Source organism: Onthophagus taurus, chromosome 1, assembly GCF_036711975.1.
Source record: "Onthophagus taurus isolate NC chromosome 1, IU_Otau_3.0, whole genome shotgun sequence".
Taxonomy (NCBI): Eukaryota; Metazoa; Arthropoda; class Insecta; order Coleoptera; family Scarabaeidae; genus Onthophagus; species Onthophagus taurus.
Window position 1 is genome coordinate 41214999 of NC_091966.1, and position 23850 is coordinate 41238848.

Consider the following 23850-nt stretch of genomic DNA (forward strand, 5'->3'; position numbering starts at 1 on the left):
GGTCAATTTTCGGTTACAAATGTCAACGTCAATTTTGACAGACATATTTATACGTAATTCCAATATTACTCGTGATATAAGCGACTTTCGATTTGAAATGTCAATGTCATTTTGACATACTCTTAATTTTTATAAAATGTCTTAATATTTGTCACAAAAACAAAAATATAATAAAAAAAAAAAAAAATAAGGTTGGTATTAATACTTAAAAATTAAATTGCTATCTTCATTGTTGCTAACTTCGGGTTTAACATTTTTTATTCTATCTTTTTTGTTTTTTGACATAAGTGCGTCATGTTTGGACTCATTTTATATGGGTGTTAATGAAGATGACAAATATGTCAAAATTGACGTTGACGTTTCAAACCGGAAGTGATTGTATTTCCATTAATATTAAAGTTAAATATGTCAAGTTTAGACTCATTTTAAAGGATTTTTTATGAAGTTGACAAATATGTCAAAATTAAAAGTTGAAAGTTCGAACTTTTTTGTTTTTTGAGATAAATGCGTCAAGTTTTTACTCACTTTAAAGGTTATTTTATGAAGATTACGAATATCATAATAAAATTAAACCCTAAATTCCACTTTAATCCACTTGCCTTGCTTATAATTTCATCCATTTACCCATTTTGAATTAAATACAACCTTTAAATCCAATTATGTACTTTTCATTAAAAAAACTCAAATTCAACGTCAATTTTGACAAGCAACTTTCGATCTTAATCACCATGGTAACCGAGTCAAGTTGGATAACCTTAAAATAATAATTCCGATTTTTTTATCAATTCTAACTTAATTTTAAAACAATTCGAATTCTTTACGATTATCTCGCATTCAAAACAAATTCGTTAATTGTAGTTAATTTAAATCGATTCTAATTAAGTGAAATAAATTAAAAATATCTTTTTTTGATTTAATCCACTTACCTTGTTAATAACACCCTGGATAAATCAATTTTGAGTTAAATACAGCCTTTTAAACCAATTAAATAAGACTTTTTCCTTAAAAACACTTAAATTCAATTTCAATTTTGACAAGCACCTGCAATATTTGGATCTTAATCACCATGGTAACCGAGTCAAGTTGGATAACCTAACAATAATAAAATTATAACTTAATATTTCGCTTCATATTTTAATTTCTTTTAAATTTTATTCTTTTTTTTTTAATATTTTCATATTTTTGTATATTGCTTCTTAAGTGAAATACACTGTATAAATAAAAATATAGAAATGTCAATTCTCCCAATGACGTCACAGCAAGGCCTTTACGGGGGGATACGTTCATAACATAACAACAGCAAGGAAACTCTAAATTGACACAATTACTATTATTTTTTTACGTGCAATTAAAGGGTGTAATAAAAACAAATTGAATGAACAACCCATGCTCAAAATTTCAAATCTCTACGAATAGTGGAACCTGAAAAAGTTATAACGAACCAGTTACGTGAGACACCTGTATATACTGTTAACGACAAAGTGACCAGTTACTACAAAAACTTAAATGTCTTTCCTACGTCAAAAATTTTCCAGCAGTCTAGTGACTTTTCTTTTCTCTGACATCGTTGTAGTCTCATCAGATGACGCAGCATAATATGATTCGTGAAAACTAATCGAGTTTCTCAGCAATTTTCTTTTAAAGTTTGAGATGTACTTGCTAACACTTCTTAATCAATTTATCTCAATCCTCACTGTAACTACCTGAAAGCTTTCCCCGTTTTATTGGATCGTGAGCGAATTATTTCTAAAGAATTGTATAGAAACTTCTCTAAAACGACTACTAAATTACAGAAATTGCTGTAAATTAACATTTGTAGAAGTAAACATTTTAAGTATTCCAAAATTTATTCCTTGGGTTCATGATCTTGAATGTTTTCCAAATGCTTTATTTTCTGCGCTAAGTACTATTAAGAAGCACTTTTCTCACTACTTGTTGAAGTAGAATGTTAAGGTGTTTATTATTATGTTGAGATTAAGAATAAAATATCAGTACACAATTTTACATATATATATTTTTTATATTTGATTTAAATTTAGTAAATAAACATATATACATCCTTAAGATTAAATATCGTTTGACAAAATTAACAGTTTGAGAGAAAGAAATAAACAATTATATTGTATTTCGGGGATTGTATAATGTATGTATAAAAATATTGAAGGAAATAAAACGAAAACATAAATATAAAACATCGAAAAAAATGTACATAAAAAAAAATATATTTGTTATAATAATTAAACAATAAAAAATAATGATTCAGTCGACATGTACATCTACAAATTGTGAAATATTTGCATCTGTTTCTGTTCCGTTAAACGTAATAATTACAACACGCATCCCTTATTTAATATTAATTTATAAATTATCCGCTAAATCCTTTCTTCACACTTCACGAAAACAATTAAGTGTAACCAAAAAGCGTTTGTTTTAACTCGTTTTTCGTTTCATTCAATGCAAAATAGTCACAAAAAACTATTTTTTTTTTATTCTTCACTAATATTAATCTTTAGTTTTACACGTTTAATATACATTAGTTATGGTTACATAAGTACGCCGAGAAAAGGATTAATATTTCTTTAATTTGTATATAAAAAAAATCTTATTCACTCTACAGGGTGTACAATTTCAATCAAAAATTTAAAAAAAATAAAAATCACCCATAAAAAAAGTATTTAAATAAAAAAAATCTCATTTAATTAATTTAATTTTTTAATAATTTTATTTTCGTTTTTTTTTATTAAATTTTAAAGACTATCACTATCACTGTCATAATTATAACCTGCCATAGCAACAATAGGTTCTCTTTGTTGACCCGAATTATTACTTTCCGTTGTTGGCGAATCCTCCTGAGGATCAGCGGGGTAAAGAGGCGAATCAATATCAACTCCACGTCCAATCGACGGATCAAACGCTTCCTTAATTTGACTACTCGCCCCTTTTGGGTCTAAATCGGTCGCCCAACTGAAATACATTAAAGCTAAATCGTTATTCCCCCTCTTTTTATGAACCTTCCCGATCAAATAATAAACCAAAGATTCCGTCGGAACGATTTCTTTCAATTCTTCTAATTCCCTTAAAGCTTCATCTAATTTTCCCATTGCAAAATAAATCGTACCGCGATGAAATTTACACAACGCGTTTTTCGGGTTATTTTTAATCGCCATATTAAACGATTGTAGCGCTAATTCGGATTTTTTTTGAGCGTGTTGAACAACACCGATATGGCATAAAATAACCGAACTAAACGTGTTTATCGATAAAGCCATGTTATAATGATACTCAGCGAGATGAAAACGTTCTTGTTTCGAATAAATCGTACCAATACCAAACCACGCGTTGTAATGCCTCGGATCTAATCGAATCGCGTTCCGATAACAACTCAAAGCTTTATCTAATTCTTCGGTCATTATGTATTCGTGTCCAAGTAATGTGTAAGCGTATGGGAAATTCGGATCGACTTGAACGGCTCGATGTAAAAATTTAATTGCGGTATCGTGTTCTTTATGTAACGAAAAACAATTTCCGCTTACGATCCATGTAACGGGATTATTTTTATTTAATTGAACTAAATCTTGGGCAAGCGCTGAGAGTGCAACTTCTCTTTGTAAGTGCCATAAAGCCGTTGAATAAATATCCATGTAACTAATTCGAAAAGGTTCTTTCGATCGAATATCGCCGAATAATTTAACGCAATTTTCGTAATCCGTCATTTCAAAATAAGCTAACCCCATCATCGAATGTACCCAAAATGTGTTGTATTGATGCGGTGGTAATTGTTGAAATTCATTTATCGCAGCTTTACAATTAAATTGTTTTAAATATAAATAACCTTGCCCGATGTTTCTTAATAAACACATCAAACCTTCCGCGCTTTGTTTTTGTATTTGCGTAGCTGTAATATTTCCATTATTATTAATAACACTTTTATTTTCCGTTGAAGTAACCGTTGAAGACTTCTCTTTCTTTAAGTTATACGCGTTAAAATCGTTTAAACTACATTTGGCTAGACGTTGTTTCGTTTTTCTACTTGGCGATTTCGGAGGGGCGAATTTATTCCGATTCGGGGATTTATTATTTTCTTTCACCGAGTAACTACTGCTAAATAATCGGGAGCTTCTACGAACGTTTTGACCGGCTGCAATCGGCGCCGGAGTGCTGGGCGAAATCGGAATTGTGTTTGCAACGTTTCGAGATAAATTAAAAGCTGTTTTACTGTTTTGTAAAACTGGTTCTTTACGATTTATGAAGTTTCGAACTTTTTTCGTAAACGATTTCGTTTCGTTTAAGGTCGATTGATTTAACGTGGGGCTGTTGTTATCGTCACGATCGATTAATGTACCAAAACTTGGGCTAATCTATAAAATAAAATTTTAATTAATTAAAGGTTAAAATTTATATTTAACCTTGTAGTCAAAAATGACCTAACGTGACTCCAAAAACTATTCGCTCACCATGCGTATTCGCTTTATTAGTTTGATAAAAATAAAATAAATTATAACAGAAAATATTTATTATAATACAAAGAGACGTTGGGGATATATTGATAGATAGAAAAAAGAAAATTGAGTTAGGTGTAGCCGAAGGGTTAGTTATATACAGGGTGTCTCAGCGAGACCGGTCATTAGACGTTTCTAGGGTCCTGGCAAAAATAAAAATTTGAGAATTCAGACTGAAGTATTATTAATTACGATCTCTTCGACTAAAATATTTTCAGATTTCTTACACTTCCGGTTATACCGGAAGTCGCCACCAACTTTATTTTTTTAAATGGAACACCTGTATATTTTTACATATTTGGATTTGTCTGTTTTCAAGGTTTATAAATTACTTTACCTTTTGCAATTTGATTCGGCCGTTCTCGAGTTATTCGAATTTTTCTAGAAAAATCTGCTCCAGCAGACATTTGTTCAAAAAATCAGAGAACAATCGATTTTTGAGATATCACTTTAGGATTCAGAACATGCTTAAGCAACATGATGGAGTATGTTCTGGTGCCGAGAACGGCTGTCTAGAACGTTAGGTCACTTTACTATGGCACGTTAACTTCTCGAAATTTGGAAGTACCATAACTTCATTTTTTTAAATGGCACCCCCATATTTTATTACTTAGTCGTCTTCGGTGTCTCATTCTACATCTTTTATATCCCATATGTCCCATATCTAACATTAATAGTTTGGGAGATAATTAGGGTTTTTTGAAAAATGCACACATATCATATGGATATTTAGCCTAGTGTGCCATGAAAAACAAGCCTTCTCAATGAGTTCTTGTCAAAGACTCACTTGTTTACGTCACTTAGAATGCATGTGAGCTAATAATTATCTGTTAGGTCCCTTAATATTAGTACTGAAAAGAGTTAAAATCGATAACAATAACGGAAGTAATATTTACACAAATCAAGAAATTCTTAATTTATTTTTTATACATGAAAAGCGCGACAAAGTTCGTAGTATGATTCCCAGATCTTCTTTGGCAGCTCGAATTGAGGTGTTGGAACTGGGCTCGAAATAAGCCAAGGTATTCACCTCTTCCGTTGCATTATCTATTACATTTTTTGGTCAGTTTAACACGTGATTAATTCGTCCAAAATGCAAAAAATTTGCTTCTATTCCTCTAAATTTACCTTTTGTCATCGGAGATAAATGTGGATAATTTTCATTAAACATTCTGCAAGTTCTACTAAGAACTTTGTCGCACTTTTCGTCCACAAAAAATAAATTATGGATTTCTTCATTTGTATAAACATTATTTACGTTATTAATATCCATTTTAACTGGTTTTAAACTCACAAGCATCAATCAACGAAAATCAGACTTTGACGTTTATCAATAAGTCATTAAACATTTGTTTTCCATGGCACACTAGGTTAATATTGATATGATATGTGAGCATTTTTCAAAAAACCCTAATTATTTCTCAAACTATTAATGTTAGGCATAGGACATATGGAGTATAAAAGATGTAAAATGAGACGCCGAAGACGACCAAGTAATAAAATATGGGGGGTGCCATTTAAAAAAATGAAGTTATGGTGCTTCCAAATTTCGAAAAGTTAACGTGTCATAGTAAAGTGACCAAACGATCTAGACAGCTATTCTCAGCACCAAAACATACTCCATAATGTTGTTTAAGCATGTTCTGAATCCTAAATTGATATCTCAAAAAACTAGTGTTCTATGATTTTTTGAACAAATGTCTGCTGGAGCAGATTTTTCTAGAAAAATTCGAATAACTCGAGAACGGCCGAATCAAATTGCAAAAAGTAAAGTTATTTATAAACCTTCAAAACAGACAAATCAAAATATGTAAAAATATACAGGGTGTTCCATTTAAAAAAATAAAGTAGGTGACGACTTCCGGTATAAACAGAAGAGCTAGAAATCTAAAAATATTTTAGACGAAGAGAACGTAATTGATAATACTTAAGTCTGAATTCTCAAATTTTTATTTTAGCCAGAACTCCAGAAACGTCTAATGACCGATCTCGCTGAGACACCTGTATACCGATTGGTAACTTTAATTTTAGGAGATACACCCAACACGGACGTACGTATAAGTATACTTGTGTGTGTGCATATGCGCGCGGAGTATGTTTGTGGGAGGGGAATCGCAAGAGTAGTGGATCGGAGAGCAGTCAGTCGTTTGACATCGTTCAATGATAAGAAATATTATAAAAATAATAACTAATATAATAAATGAAATTCAAATAAGACAAAGCAAATTCTTAATTCTAAAAATAAAAACAATTCGTAAGTAACTGAAATAAACTTTGTAAAACAACAAATAAAACAAAAAACTATAAAAATAAAATATTTTTTATAATAGGTGTTCAAATAAACCACCATTCTGTGCTAAACAATAGCCCAATCTATCGTAAAAAGTTCGCCTTACATTCGCTAGTATATCGGGACTAATATCCTGTATACAATTGCGAATTTTTGTTTGTAAGTCATCCAGATTGGTTGTCCTTTCTTCATCAAAACCATAAATTTTCGATTTTAAATATCCCCATAGAAAAAAATCATTTGGGGCTAAATCTGGTGATCTAGGCGGCCAAGTTAACGTTCCGCAAATAGATATTACACGATTTGGAAATTGTGCGTTAAGATACTCTTTAACTTGCCGGCTGTTGTGAGCCGGGCAACCATCTTGTTGGAACCAGATACTTCCAAATTGAACATTGTCTAATTGTTGAAGCGATGGGATTACGTCATTTTGCAAAATGTTTAAATACTTATGACCATTTAAATTTCCTTCTATGAAAAAAGGACCGATAATATGGTCACCTACTAAGCCAGCCCAAACATTTAATTTTTGGGGATATTGTGTACGAGCCGCATAAACTTTGTGTTCATTGTCACGACTCCAATATCGAGCAACGCTGGGATTATGCCGACCATGCAAAGGAAATGTAGATTCATCGGTAAATAAAATGTTTTTTATAAAATCAACATTTCCGTTGGCCATTTCCATCATAGTAAAGCAAAATTCCGCCCTTGTAATATTATCGTCCTGACTTTTTTGTACCTTGTACGACCTGTACCCGTGTTTCTTTAATGTTTTTAGGACGGCAACATGGCTGATAGCAAACGTCTCCGCAACTTGTCTGCTTGACTGATTTTTATTGCGTTCAACATCAGCACATACCTTCGTAATTTGTGTTTCTGTGGAGACACACATCCATGTCGCTCAAAGTTTTTAATAATATTTGAAATTGTTCCGCGACTAGGAATTGATCTGTTTTCATAGGCCACGGGAAACAAATTAATTATTTGGGCTTCAGAATTGCCACGATAAAACCATTTTATAATCTGTACCTTTTCCGCTACAGTAAACAACATCTTAGTTTTTTTTTGCTAGGGTTAACTGCAAAGCGATGCGACTAACTTCGCCTCTCAACAATCTATGAACGACTCAATTTGTGCATTACCCCTACGCTTGTTTATGCCCCACTTAACGACACCGAATATACACACACACGTATACTTATACGTACGTTCGTGTTGGGTGTATCTCCTAAAATTAAAGTTACCAATCGGTAGATAGAGGTAATAGTAATTCAGTAACTAGTGGTGGAACGGATATCCGGCAACTATCCGTCTTTGGACAGATATTAAAAACGTATTACTTAGTACTCTACCATTCGCAGGAATTAGTATCTCTTTTAGGTGTTGAACACTATAGATAATAATCAAGTTCAACCCCAATAGGACTTTTCTCAAAAGACTATCTCAATACGATATATGTATGAAATCCCTTGTTGCAGTTTCGTCTAGTTTTCTTCTCTTCGGTTGTAATTCATTTATTATAACATAACATAATAAATAAAATCCATTTCTTGGAATATGAGTATGAAAATTTCCCAAAGTGTTAATAAAAGTGTCCTCTTTCCAATAAACCAACACGTTTTGAAAAATAACTTTTAGTTTTTGATAAAACAATATTTGAAGTTTTGATCAAATTTTCGATGTTAGATAATTTTCAAAATTCGCTATAACATGCATTTCTTGAAGGATCCTTGTGGAAATATCACCAATTATTAATTAAAGTATCCTCCTTTTAATACAAAAAGCCGTTTTGAAAAATCACTTTCAGTTCTTGAGAAATAAAATTTTGAAATGATCGACAATTTTTTCGAATTTTGCAAATTTCGCCGATTAAGTTTTAAAAATTCGTATAAAATCCATTTCTTAGAATATGAGTATGAAAATTTCCCAAAGTGTTAATAAAAGTGTCCTCTTTCCAATGAACCAACACGTTTTGAAAAATAACTTTTAGTTTTTGAGAAAACAATATTTGAAGTTTTGATCAAATTTTCGATATTATAATTTTCAAAATTTGCTATAAAATTCATTTCTTGAAGGATCCTTGTGGAAATATCGCCAATTATTAATTAAAGTATCCTCTTTTTAATACAAAAAGCCGTTTTGAAAAATCACTTTCTGTTCTTGAGAAATAAAATTTTGAAATGATCGACAATTTTTTCGAATTTTGCAATTTTCGCCGATTACGTTTCAAAAATTCGTATAAAATCCAGTTCTTGGAATATGAGCATGAAAATTTTCCAAAGTGTTAATAAAAGTGTCCTCTTTCCAATGAACCAACACGTTTTGAAAAATAACTTTTAGTTTTTGAGAAAACAATATTTGAAATTTTGATCAAATTTTCGATGTTGCAATTTTCATCGATAATTTTCAAAATTCGCTATAAAATGCATTTCTTGAAGGATCCTTGTGGAAATATCACCAATTATTAATTAAAGTATCCTCTTTTTAATACAAAAAGCCGTTTTGCAAAATCACTTTCAGTTCTTGAGAAACAAAATTTTGAAATGATCGACAATTTTTTCGAATTTTGCAATTTTCGCCGATTATGTTTTATAAATTCGTATAAAATCCAGTTCTTGGAATATGAGTATGAAAATTTCCCAAAGTGTTAATAAAAGTGTCCTCTTTCCAATGAACCACCACGTTTTGAAAAATAACGTTTAGTTTTTTAGAAAACAATATTTGAAGTTTTGATCAAATTTGCGATGTTACAATTTTCATCGATAATTTTCAAAATTCGCTATAAAATTCATTTCTAGAAAGATCCTTGTGGAAATATCACCAATTATTAATTAAAGTATCCTCTTTTTAATACAAAAAGCCGTTTTGAAAAATCATTTTCAGTTCTTGAGAAATAAAATTTTGAAGTGATCGTAAATTTTTTCGAATTTTGCCAATTTCGCCGATTAAGTTTTATAAATTCGTATAAAATCCATTTCTTGAAATATGAGTATGAAAATTTCCCAAAGTGTTAATAAAAGTGTCCTCTTTCCAATAAACCAACACGTTTTGAAAAATAACTTTTAGTTTTTGAGAAAACAATATTTGAAGTTTTGATCAAATTTTCGATGTTACAATTTTCATCGATAATTTTCAAAATTCGCTATAAAATTAATTTCTTGAAGGATCCTTGTGGAAATATCACCAATTATTAATTAAAGTATCCTCTTTTTAATACAAAAAGCCGTTTTGAAAAATCACTTTCAGTTCTTGAGAAATAAAATTTTGAAATGATCGACAATTTTTTCGAATTTTGCAATTTTCGCCGATTAAGTTTTATAAATTCGTATAAAATCCAGTTCTTGGAATATGAGTATGAAAATTTTCCAAAGTGTTAATAAAAGTGTCCTCTTTCCAATGAACCACCACGTTTTGAAAAATAACTTTTAGTTTTTGAGAAAACAATATTTGAAGTTTTGATCAAATTTGCGATGTTACAATTTTCATCGATAATTTTCAAAATTCGCTATAAAATTCATTTCTAGAAAGATCCTTGTGGAAATATCACCAATTATTAATTAAAGTATCCTCTTTTTAATACAAAAAGCCGTTTTGAAAAATCATTTTCAGTTCTTGAGAAATAAAATTTTGAAGTGATCGTAAATTTTTTCGAATTTTGCCAATTTCGCCGATTAAGTTTTATAAATTCGTATAAAATCCATTTCTTGAAATATGAGTATGAAAATTTCCCAAAGTGTTAATAAAAGTGTCCTCTTTCCAATAAACCAACACGTTTTGAAAAATAACTTTTAGTTTTTGAGAAAACAATATTTGAAGTTTTGATCAAATTTTCGATGTTACAATTTTCATCGATAATTTTCAAAATTCGCTATAAAATTAATTTCTTGAAGGATCCTTGTGGAAATATCACCAATTATTAATTAAAGTATCCTCTTTTTAATACAAAAAGCCGTTTTGAAAAATCACTTTCAGTTCTTGAGAAATAAAATTTTGAAATGATCGACAATTTTTTCGAATTTTGCAATTTTCGCCGATTAAGTTTTATAAATTCGTATAAAATCCAGTTCTTGGAATATGAGTATGAAAATTTTCCAAAGTGTTAATAAAAGTGTCCTCTTTCCAATGAACCACCACGTTTTGAAAAATAACTTTTAGTTTTTGAGAAAACAATATTTGAAGTTTTGATCAAATTTGCCATGTTACAATTTTCATCGATAATTTTCAAAATTCGTTATAAAATTAATTTCTTGAATGATCCTTGTGAAAATATCATCAATTATTAATTAAAGTATCCTCTTTTTAATACAAAAAGCCGTTTTGAAAAATCACTTTCAGTTCTTGAGAAATAAAATTTTGAAATGATCGACAATTTTTTCGAATTTTGCAATTTTCGCCGATTAAGTTTCAAAAATTCGTATAAAATCCAGTTCTTGGAATATGAGCATGAAAATTTTCCAAAGTATTAATAAAAGTATCCTCTTTCCAATGAACTAACAGGTTTTGAAAAATAACTTTTAGTTTTTGAGAAAACAATATTTGAAGTTTTGATCTAATTCTCGATGTTACAATTTTCATCGATAATTTTCAAAATTCGCTATAAAATTAATTTCTTGAAGGATCCTTGTGGAAATATCACCAATTATTAATTAAAGTATCCTCTTTTTAATACAAAAAGCCGTTTTGAAAAATCACTTTCAGTTCTTGAGAAATAAAATTTTCAAATGATCGTCAATTCTTTCGAATTTTGCAAATTTCGCCGATTAAGTTTTATAAATTCGTATAAAATCCATTTCTTGGAATATGAGCATGAAAATTTCCCAAAGTGTTAATAAAAGTGTCCTCTTTCCAATGAAGCAACACGTTTTGAAAAATAATTTTTAGTTTTTGAGAAAACAATATTTGAAATTTTGATCAAATTTTCGATGTTGCAATTTTCATCGATAATTTTGAAAATTCGCTATAAAATTCATTTCTTGAAGGATCCTTGTGGAAATATCACCAATTATTAATTAAAGTATCCTCTTTTTAGAGTTGATTCGTTAGTTAAATCACCACCGAAAAAGTTCGTTTTGTATCTTGGATCCAAATAAGTTGACATATCTTATCAGCTTTCTTATTAATTTCATTTTTAATCAAATATCGCAATAATGTGGCAATATAGGGTATCACTTGAGAAATGCACCACAAATTTTAACCATAATGGCCGGATAACCGGATATCCGGCCGAAGGGGATGCCTTTTTTTTATTAATGGATGATACAGAAGCTGTTACAACTCGATGAATTAACGCCATAGAAATGTTGGATGAGGCTGGTAAAACAATCTTAATTCAATACGTTTTAAAAACTAGGTTAAGTCCAAACGCAAAATTAAGGGTCATATCCTAATGTAGAATCACTGATTAGGTGATTAGAGATATAGAAACACATCAAGACAAAATGAAAAGTCGGTAGATGAATATGGTAAACTGATCGAAGAACTCGTAGTTAATTTGACGATTTCGAAGAGTGAAGGAGATAGAAAAGCAGCTAAGTCAATAATCAACATTGATGAAACAGAGGCAGAGGTAATCGCAATTACAATCAAAATCAAAACCGATCGTATCAACAAAACAATTACACAAATACTGGACGATTTAATGGTCAAAGAAATAATCAGCGAATTAATTTTGCAAATGCTTCGGATAATCAAAATCAAAGAAATACATCTATGCCACAAAACGTTCAACAGACTCAACCGGATACAACAAATTTTTTGAGTTTTGGAACAAAGTAATATTCACGAATGAGAGTAAGTTTAACATTTATGGATCCGACGGGTGACGAATGATATGGCGGCAAAAGAATAAAGAACTGGAAGAAAAAACTTGAGACCTACATTTAAAACCCATTTAAGACCAGCGGTGTGTTACCTTATGTACGTGTATAAAAGCCTGATGTTAAAAATATTTTAAAATATCTATTAAAAATAGTAAAGTTTGGCAATATTTCAACAGTAATGAAACAAAAGTTAATTCTAAATTGTGCAAGCAAGCAATATCAAGAGGAGGGAAAGGAAAAGCAGATTCCACTAATCCGTTACTATTTCATTTAAAACGACACCACGAAGAAGAATATAAGAAATGTCAAGAAAACAAAACTGAAGATAAGAAACTTGATAAAACGTTAACGGAAGAGGTAAAACTAAAAACAAATATGCAACAACCAACTTTACAACAATACTAAACCCTCTAAAATATAAACTATTAAAGTTAGACATGTAACATACTTATCATTAATTAAAGGGAACTTGATGAGCAATTCAACCAGCACACAATATATAGGTGTTCCATTTAAAAAACTTAAGAAAAAGTCATTTGAAAAATATCAAAAGTAACTAAGCTTTATAAACACCTGTATAGTGTATCTAATATCTTTGAATACTATCATCTACCTACTGACTTTGACTATTGTCTGAAGTAGTTTCAACGCAAAATCGGAAAAAATGTCGTTTTTACATCGTTTTTAAAAAAATCCAGTAATGGGCACATTTTGGAAGAACAATTGAATATCTCAGGAACTATGAACGCTGTGAATTAGTAACAGATACGTTTGTATAAACAAATTTAGTTGTATTCATAATATGATAAAATAAATGTTACGCATAAATGGAACACCCTGTATAAGTCAAAATCTTATAAAAAACAATCTCTAACAAACATCTTTTGTATAAAATATTTTACTGTTTTTTAAACGGTTTAGTAACTCTCGACCGCAGGGATACTAATAACTCACCCTGTATATTTATCAGAAAATAGTACCACACTTTGTTATAAAACCATTCGAAGAAATTACTAGGCAGATAAGTTCTACAAATTCATTAATTTCAGATGTTATTCCATCAGTAGTTATAATACAAAAATACTTTTCAATAAATACATTTTCTGGTGCAAAACAGGCACATTAGTGCAAAACTTAACAACCGATTTCCAATTTCGAGATATACAGGGTGTAACAAGCTGTAACTCTGTCATTTACATACATTTACATTTTCATGATCCAGGTATTAAATGAAATGGTTTGATGAATGATTCATGCTACAAATAAATGTTTTCCAACGCCTTCTTCAGTTTCAAGCAATTATCAACTTTTGTTTTCCAAATTGCTCCGTATATTTTTCTCTACGTCATTGGATAGAGATTCTTTTTCTGAATCCATTGATGCACAGTACATCTACTGTACATTAGGAGAGAAAATACACCCTGTATATAGAGGTTGTCGCACAAGAACGCTCGACAAGAACGATTGTCAACTTTTGATTTTCAAAATGCTCGGTATATACTTTTTTGCGTCATTGGATAAAGATTTCTTTTTTGAACCCATTACATCAATATTAATCGTAATTTTAGCAGAGGAACATTCTCTTAAACTCACTTGTGTTATAATGTAGGGTGCCATGGAAAAAAAATAAAAAACAATTTATAACTGTCAGTTATAAGTGTGTTATATTATAACTGTCACTGACATGGCACACTACGTTAGAACACAAGTGAGTTTAAGATCAGTAACATGTTATAACACACTTATAACTGACAGTTATAAATTGTTTTTTTTTTCCATGGCACACTACATTATAACACAAGTGAGTTTAAGAGAATTTTCGAAAACTGTTTTAATTTTCCTCTCTGCTAAAATTACGATTAATATTAATGTAATGAGTTCTCTCCAAAAACGTGAAGAAAAGCATAAAGACCAATTTGAAAATCAAAAGTTGATAATTTGCTTGAAACGGAAGAAGACGTTGGAAAACATTTATTTGTAGCATGAATCATAGTATTCATCAAACCATTTCATTTGATATCTAGCTCATGAAAATCTGAATGTAAATGACAGAGTTACAGCTTGGGGCGTTTTTTTATGTGACACTCTGTATATGAAAAAAAATTTTGTGAATGCAACATTACTTGACTACCTAAAAACCAATGAGAACACTTAAAAACTACAGCAAAACACACGATTTTAAAAGAAATGAAGGTATTAAGTACTGAATTTTTAAGCAGCAATAGTTGATAGCCAAAAAAAAAAAAAGAAGAAACTGTCTACAAGTGAACCCAAATCTTTTTGGGAATGCTATAATGATATTATTGGTACTACTTGTTCATCAACAAACCAAGCCAAGAAAGAAAAACGGCCATAAAAAGTGACGGTAACTTTCTGCAACAAATTAATACATTTTTGAATTTACCTATAATAGACAGAAATTCTGATCCAATGTTTGGTCGAAAGACCAGGGAAGACTGTATCCCAAATTAAGCAAAATACCTCGAAATTATTTGTCAAGCCCTACAAATAGCGTTTATAGCGAACGCACATTTTCTGAAATGGGAATAATTTATGAAGATCGCCTTTCTAGATTAACTCCTGTTGAAGCAGAAAAAATACTTTGCATACACCACAATATACAAAAGTGTAATTTTGGGTATTAAACAGTGATAGTATTTATTTTCTGCTCTATTTTTCAATGTAGGTATTTACATTTATCTACGTTTATAATCATTTTTTTTTAAATAAATTTTTTTTTTTAATAAACACAGCCATTTCAATCAAAATAAATTCAATTCGACTATTTCAGAAACGCAGACTGATGGGAAAAGAGGATTTCTTTTTGAAATAGCTTTTTCTACATAAAGTTTTCGTTTGAAATGCTAGTTTTGAATCATCTTTATATAATACATAAATTTTATTTACAATGAAATAGTTGTGTTTTGATCTGGCCAGTTTTGTCAGCTGGTTTGAATATGTATGGTGAGCAAATACTTTTTGAAGTCACTGTAGGTGCAAACATGCTCAAACAGTTAAAATAAACTTACAATTGATGAATTATGATCATCCAACATCTTATTTTTGAACGTTTTAAACCTTGAATTGGGTAAAACACTAATTCCAGATAACATAATATTATTTGGGGCGTTACTTTCTTCCGGGGTAAACAACATTTTATTAATAAGATTATTCGTAGAAGGATTTGGACTAGTTAAAATTTGAGGAGGCGTCATAATGTACTGTACACTCTCCTGATTTGGTGTATTGGCAATAATCATGCTTTCAATATTATTTAAATTATTTCCGTGGCACTTTGATAAATTATCTAATTCCCCCAGTTGGAAAACAACGTTCGGATCCGGTTTCTCACCAATTTTACAAAGACCTTCAAACCCAGACCATAAAAATGGATTTATTTTCAAGGCCCGCTTTAAAGCTTCCACCGCTTTTTGTTTTCGTTCAGTCTTAATCGCTATTTTAGCTAAAAGGAGGAATACAAAAGCTGCTTGATCACCATACTCCATAATCAGATCGTCGTAATTGTTAGTTGGGCAAGAAATGTGTTCTAAAAGTACTGTTTCAGCGTCAAAATATCTAAAAAAACATTAATGATTTGTAAAAACAACCTTATTATTAAAACAAATACTTACTTTTGTAATTCGTAGGCACATTTAGCAAATAAATATTTACATTGGGGATTATACCCATGTTTGTCCTTTAAGATATTGTAAGCATGATCGATTTGACTGTTTCTAAAATACGCCGTGGCTAATAAAAACAAAGTTTCATCTGATTTAACTACAAAGGAAATAAATAAAATTAGTTTGACACAGATTTTTTTTAAAACCAATTAATTTACCTTCTGCGTAGAGTCTCTCTGAAAGAAAAATCGCGTCCGAATAATCATAGTGGTTCAAACAGTGCCATATCGCCGCCTAAAACCAAATTTACTCGTTTAAATCATAAAAAACCCATCTCAACGCCATTTTAAGGTTATCTATTTCAACTTACCTGCACTGGTTCCTGTATAATCATTTTGTAGACTTAAACTTACGATTGCGTATAAGCTTGGAACATTACTTCACCACTTTAACTGGTTTTTAAAGGAATATCGAGTCCGAAACGTTTTATATTGACAATATTTGATATCACTTGACAAGTGCTTCGAAGCGAATAACCATTTTCTTTCAATAGTTTGTTTTTGCCGATAATCTTAAAGTCGACGTTTTTAACCCGAAAATATTTACGATTCCAACATCTTAAAAAGAGATAGAAATACATAAAAGCTTAGGATTAAATAAAGATGGAAAATGTGAAGGTGAACTTATTGATTATTAGAGATGTCAATGATTTGGGGTTTTCAGAGGCACCAACATAATGAATCAATAAACATACGATTGCGTTTGAATGTAATGATTTTTAAATTGTTTTAAAATAATTTCTTATTTATTAATTTACAAAAATGGGATTAAATGTTAAATATTAAATTAATTAATTTTATTTTTTTAAATGTATAATAAATTTCTTTCGGTGATTTAAATTAAGTTTATCATGAAGTGAGTTGCGTCAAATCTGTCAAAATTATTTCAGTTGGTGCTTGACATATTGCAAGATTTTGGTCAATTCGGTGCATGTGGATTAAATATTAAATGGAATTAAGCTTTAAATTAATTTATTAATTTTTTTTTCGCAATTAATTTAATGTAAAAATGCCACCGAAACCAAAACCGGCAGCTCCAAGTAAAAAAACTGAGCAAAAAAAGAAAGAGAAAGTTATTGAGGTTAGAAATTCCCATTCTTAACCCCCTATTTTAATTAATTTATTTGAAACAAAGACTATTAAATTTCAACTTCATATTTATCATCATTTTAGGATAAAACGTTCGGTTTGAAGAATAAGAAAGGGGCCAAACAACAAAAATTTATTCAACAAGTTGAGAAGCAAGTAAAAACAGGGGGTCATCACCCAGTAAAAGAAGATGCCAAGAAATTAGAGAAAGAGAAAAAATTAAAAGATCAAAAAGAATTAGCCGCCCTCTTTAAGCCGGTTCAAACTCAAAAAATTGAAAAAGGTGCTGATCCCAAATCAATCGTTTGCGCCTTTTTCAAACAAGGACAATGTGGCAAAGGAGACAAATGCAAATTCTCCCACGATTTATCAATAGAAAGAAAAGCAGAGAAACGTTCTTTATACGTTGATATGCGAGACAAAGATGATGATGATACCATGGAAAATTGGGATGAAGACAAACTTAAAGAGGTTATTGAGAAAAAGCATGGAAAAGATAAAAAAATGCCAACAACTGATATTGTAAGTTTAATAATATTTATTAACAATCATTTTTTTAAAATATACATTAAAATTGGTCATCATTGACCAACCATTAGTTTGTCTAGGTATATTAAATTCTTAAAAACTAAACACTAAAGTGACTAATCTTCTGGTCGCCCATTGGTTATCAGAAGACACTATTAAATTATACTACTGAACCTTAATCTACTTTTTCACTATTTCACTGTTACTCATTAGGGAAGATCAAATAGCTTAGTCCTTTTTAATCTTCATTGGATGTTTTCATTTTCAAAAAGAAGATTAATGATTAATGTGGTTGTCAACTCTAGATGTATGTTTTTGTGCAAACTTTATTTTGGAATCTTTGTATGATTTCAATATGGCATTTTTTGGCGCATCCCCATAGTTGTATCCCATACAGTCATATGGGTTTGAAGATATACTTGCATATTAGTATTTCATTGTCTATTGATAACTTTGATTGTCTTCCAATTAACCAGCTATATTGCCTGTTTCTTATTTGTAATTCTAACAATTTTTCCTTTATATGTACCCCTTTTATATGAGTTTTTTTTATCTAGGTGTATACTGAGATATTTTGTTGAGTCTGCATACTGGAACAATTTTTTTTGTTTATAAAGTTAATATGAACGAACTTGCCTTCATTAATTTTAATTTTCCATTTTCTTTTCGTCCATGTGTTTTGCAGTTTGTTGTGGCTTCTTGAAATTATCCCCCACAGTCATTATGGCTGTATCATCAGCGAATTCGTTTTCGTATTTGACTCGAAATAATCGGTCTGTAATATAAGATTCTAGGACATCCTGTTTTGGCAATAGTTTACTTATTTTTATACAGGATCGCTGATATCTACGGAAACGGTCAGTTATCTCCTAAAGTAAGATAGCTAGCGAAAAATTTTGAGATACAAAACTTTCAGTGTTGTTTTAAATCTATTACAATAAAGACAAATTAAGTATACAGGGTCAGTCAAAAAGTTATGACGAAACAAAGTTATGTTTTCTTTAATGGAACACCCCCTGTATATTATTCCATATTTCGATCATCTCGAAATTGTAAACAAAATTCATGTAGCACATCATAAACCTAAACTTACCGTTTTCGAGATATTGAACTTTGAAAATCACTCTTATAAATTACACAACAATATTTTAGTCGTTTATATTCATAATTTCAAGTTACGTTTGAAAGTTTTTCATCGCCATAGCAACGCAGTGACATAACACGTCAAAAATACAAAAATAGTTTGAATAATTTGCGCCCAAAGATAAATTACGTCAGTAATTAGATAAATTCGGAAATTTTTAAAGGTTCGATATCTTGAAAACGAAGAAGTTTAGGTTTATTATATACTACATGAATTTTGTTTATAAGTTTAGGTTTATGATATATTACATAAATTTTGTTTAGAATTTCGAGATGAATTGAAATATGGAATAACATACAGAATGTTCCGTTAAAGAAAATGTAACTTTGTTTCGTCATAACTTTTTGACTGACCCTGTATACTTAATTTGTCTTTATTGTAATAGATTTAAAAAAACACTGAAAGTTTTGTATCTCAACATTTTTCGCTAGTCTGGGACTGCCTTAATAGATTTTAAAAAACACAAAACTTTTGTATCTTAACATTTTTCGCTAGATATCTTACTTTAGGAGATAACCGACCGTTTCCATACATAATCAGTGACTCTTATTAGGTCTTTATGCCATACTTTATTTAATCAGCAAATACAGCAGAGCAGAATTTTTTTCCTTCAAGAGTTTTTTCTATCAGATCAGATATTCTGTGTACTTGATCAATTCTACTATGTTTTTCTCTAAATCCGAATTGATACTCAAGAATAAGTTGGTTTTGTTCTATTAATGGTTTTAATGGCCTTTTAACCTTCCGTGATCAATGAGATCAGGTCCGTATTAATAAGTATTAAGTTATTTTTAATAAAACAGTTAAAACACACATTTTACTAGAGTAAAAATATTTAATTCATATTAAACAATTATTAAAAACGTAAAATGAAATCGATTAATTTTTGAAATCTAACAACATTTACAGACTACATAACGGGAATTTCGTATAAGTCGCAATATATAAATGCAGTAACCATAGTTACGAAACTACTGTGCAATGCAACTTAGCTTTATATAGTAGACTCAGCGAGAGCTGGCAGTAAATCATCGTTTTTCGCTCTTACAAATGCCATACGTAGTTCACAAACCGCTAGTGAGTAATGTGTGTTAGAAAGAGATAGCATTAGTTTAATATGTCTGCTGTACAATTCAAATGGCCACGTCGAAAAAGTACGTCTGTTCTTCTAAGGGATGTAACTCTATAATTATAACCTTAAATCGAAACGTCTTGTGAGCGTTGTCATGAATCTGTTAGTGTTTTCATAAGCCGAAAATGTTTTCTTTGAAAGGAAAATCATTAAATAATATCTTTGACAATGTTTGACATATAACCTCCATTACTAACATAACCTACATTTAAATGTATGTGGTGAAATAATCTAAGTCGTACATCCATATCTTGATTCATACCATTTTTAAGCGATCTGTCACTGCCAGCTCTCGTGGTTTCTGCTATAGTACAGGCATTGGGTAGTTTTGCAGAGGAAAAGTTTTGCTTGGAAAAAGGTGTTGTCCTTATGACAATCTTGAGTTTTCGTCCGTCTTAAGATATGCACGGCTAAGCCCGAATGTTTCTAATTCTGGGCCTAGTGTTAGTTCTACTTTTCGTTCAATAAAAATATTCCACAAGGAGTTCTAGGTATTGTGTTAGTTCTAGTGATAGTGCTAGTGTAAAACTACAACTAACACTAGACCTAGAACAAGAAACATTCGGATTTAGCCGCACATCTCTCAAGACGGCTAAACCCGAATGATTCTTGTTTTAGGTCTTGTGTTATGTTAATTCTAGTGATAGTGCTACTGTAAAACTAGAACTAACACTAGACCTAGAACTAGAAAGTTCTAGAAACTTTTCTTCGTTTCGTTTCTTTTCTTGTTTCGTTTCTTCGAAACTTTCTAGTTCTAGGTCTAGTGTTAGTTCTAGTTTTAGTTCAATAAAGATATGCAACATAGTGATTTCTTGTGCTAACTAGCGCTACCTACCATTGTCACTAGAACTAACACTAGACCGAGAACTAGAAACATTCAGGTTTAATCGTTATAAACCTTTGAATATATTGAAGATTTCCATAAACTCACGAAAAACCGAAAAGATTGAAATATTGAAAAGATGAAAAATGGGTTGATGGTGATTTTTTGGCTTAGATATCGTATTTACTTCTGCAATCTTCCACATATTAGGTACTTACCGTAAACGAAACGTTGCGTTTATTAAATACGTTAGTGTTAAGATTGCTTTTCTAGGGAGGTTTTTTAAGATTTTTCCTGTAATCAAGTCAAAACCTGGTGTTTTCTTTGCAATTATTTTCTTCCTAATTTTTTCAGCAACTTCATTTGGCGTTACATGTTTTATACGTTCATTAGTATTAACATATTCTTTGATCTCTTCGCAATCGGAACTTATATCATTTGGCTGGAAAGTTTTTTCTAGATGGTTTGCAAATAGTTCTGCTTTTTGTTTATTAGCCCACGTTCCATTATCAGTTCTGAGAGGTCGATTTTGCGTAACAGGACGTTTGAGCTTTCTTGTTGCTCTCCATAATGAATAATCACTTCCCTTATCGTCTTTATTTCTCGTTTTAATTGTGTCAGATTATTGAATCTACTTTTATCGAATGTAGCTTTTCTTTTTTCTGCAACTAGTTTTCTAATTTCTTGAGGGTAATTGTTGCCAGCAGTTTTACGTTTCAATTTTTTTGTGTTATTCCATGCTGCACGCTGAATATATCGTACAAAGTTTCCCACTTCATCTTCCAGTTGTTCTTGAGTGTTCAGTTAAACTCTCAACCGCATTTTTCCTTCAAATTCCAATCTAAAGCTTTCCCAATCCGTTGTACCATTCGTCAGGGTTGGTTTTGTTTCCTTTTCAATAATCTTTTCCGAAGCTAGGTCATAATTATCATGCACTTCCAGAAAGTTGTGTGAAAATTTCTTTGATAAAAACAAGTCCAATAAATCAGGTCTCTTATCCGCATCAGTAGGCCAGTAGGTTGGGTTACCTGATGAATGATAATTGGCTCCAACCTCTAGTTCTTTCCCTTTTGTAGTTGTGACTTCTGATCCACATTCTGTGTTTTTTGCATTAAAATCGCCACCCAAGAGAAATTTGTTTGTATCCAAGTAACTTTTATAATCTTCTTTCTTGTTGTTGTACTGTATTTCCTCCTTTTGCAAGGGGACTTTTTCGTGGTGTTCGATATTTTCTCTTATAATTATTGCGTTTCCATCTCTTGCTTGATCATTGGGTATAGTTAAGAACAACTACTATATACAGTGTGTTAATTAATTATCGTATCCGACGTCATCATTACAAGTATGCAACCAATATCACAGTATACGCGATTGCAATACCAATACTGTGATATTGGTTGCATACTTGCAATGACGTCATCATTAGTTTATTTCTATTTGCACTCACTTAATGTCCTTTTGTCGACAAGTCTTCTTTTAACATAAATATATACCCAATAATTTAAATTAAATTTCTTTATTTCTTTTTATTTAGATTTGCAAACATTTCTTAGAAGCGGTTGAAAAATCGAAATACGGTTGGTTTTGGCAATGCCCCGCCGGGGAAAATTGTATCTACAGACACGCTCTTCCTCCCGGTTTCGTTCTTAAAAAAGACAAGAAAAAAGAAGATAAAAAGAACGATATCTCCCTCGAAGATCTCATCGAAAAAGAACGAGCCGCTTTAGGTCCGAATCAAACTCGAGTAACCCTCGATAGCTTCTTAGCGTGGAAAAAACGAAAAATACAAGAACGTGCGGACACTTTGCTCAAAGAGGAAGAGAAGAAACGGAACGATTTCAAAGCAGGAAGACAAGTGGGACTCTCCGGGCGAGAAATGTTCAGTTTCAATCCGGAATTAGCCGCCGAATCCGAAATGGACGAAGGAGACGAAGCCTTCGAGATGTACACCCGAGAAGAAGACGACGACGTAAACGAATACAAAGAGTTGGATTTGAGTGCTTTAGCGTTGGAAGCTCAAGAAGTCGATGGAAGTGGTACTTTAGCCACGGAAGATCGATTGAAAAAAGACGAAGCCGCCGCTGTTCCTATAAACGAAAACCTCTTTGTTGATGAAGATTTAGACGCGTTAGATGAAGAATTGAACGATTTAGAGCTGGGTGAATGAATTAATTGGGTTTTGATAAAAAAAAGAGATTTAAGGAGACCCAATCGGATTTTTAATAATTATTTTTACTCCATTATTTTAATTTTGTAAATACAAGAAGAAAAAAATTGTCATCATATTAATTAATTAATTAATAATAATAAAGTGGATTAATTAATTACAGAAGAAATGTGATTTTCAAATCAATTGGGAAAATAATATTAACATTTTTTGATATTTTCTAAATAATGATGAGCTTGTTTTTAGGAATTAAGAAAATGTTTTGTTTTTAATAAACTGAAATTCCTAATCATTTCTTTATGTGTAACCAGGATATTTGTTTTGAAGTTTATTGAATGTTGGAGCAAGATGGAGTAGATGTTTATACTTCAATAGGGAAATATCAAATGAAAATTGATAAAAAATATGAATGTACAAAGGTGTAAAAGCGAGAAAACAGCTTGAAGATGCTCAAAACAATTTAAAGCTACATCTCTTAAGATGGCTAAACCTGAATGTTTCTAATTTTAGGTCTAGTGTTAGTTCCACATTTAGTTCAATAAAAATGTAGAATATTCTAGAGCTGAATAACAATTAAAATGAGAACTAACGCTAGAACTATGTAGTTTACTTTAGAAGCAAATATAATATAAATGATAAAACTTCTAAAAACACACTACAATCACAAAAAATAC

At 30.8% G+C, this 23850-nt stretch overlaps 2 protein-coding genes across 2 annotated transcripts; one reads left to right on the forward strand and one right to left on the reverse strand.

Annotated features, from left to right (window-relative positions):
• Window positions 1-1994: 1994 nt before the first annotated feature.
• LOC111421470 (cell division cycle protein 27) lies at window positions 1995-16785 on the reverse strand. The gene is made up of 5 exons (XM_023054635.2): window positions 16605-16785; window positions 16453-16528; window positions 16244-16391; window positions 15641-16187; window positions 1995-4358 (listed from the first exon to the last, which is right to left on the reverse strand). The coding sequence occupies exons 1-5, from the start codon at window positions 16626-16628 to the stop codon at window positions 2748-2750; spliced, it is 2406 nt and encodes an 801-aa protein (XP_022910403.1). The 5' UTR covers window positions 16629-16785; the 3' UTR covers window positions 1995-2747.
• Window positions 16786-17168: 383 nt separating this feature from the next.
• LOC111416881 (zinc finger CCCH domain-containing protein 15 homolog) lies at window positions 17169-23465 on the forward strand. Its single transcript, XM_023048986.2, has 3 exons — window positions 17169-17374; window positions 17467-17904; window positions 22544-23465. Exons 1-3 carry the CDS (start codon window positions 17303-17305, stop codon window positions 23174-23176), a joined length of 1143 nt encoding a protein of 380 aa, XP_022904754.1. The 5' UTR covers window positions 17169-17302; the 3' UTR covers window positions 23177-23465.
• The last annotated feature ends 385 nt before the right edge of the window (window positions 23466-23850 follow it).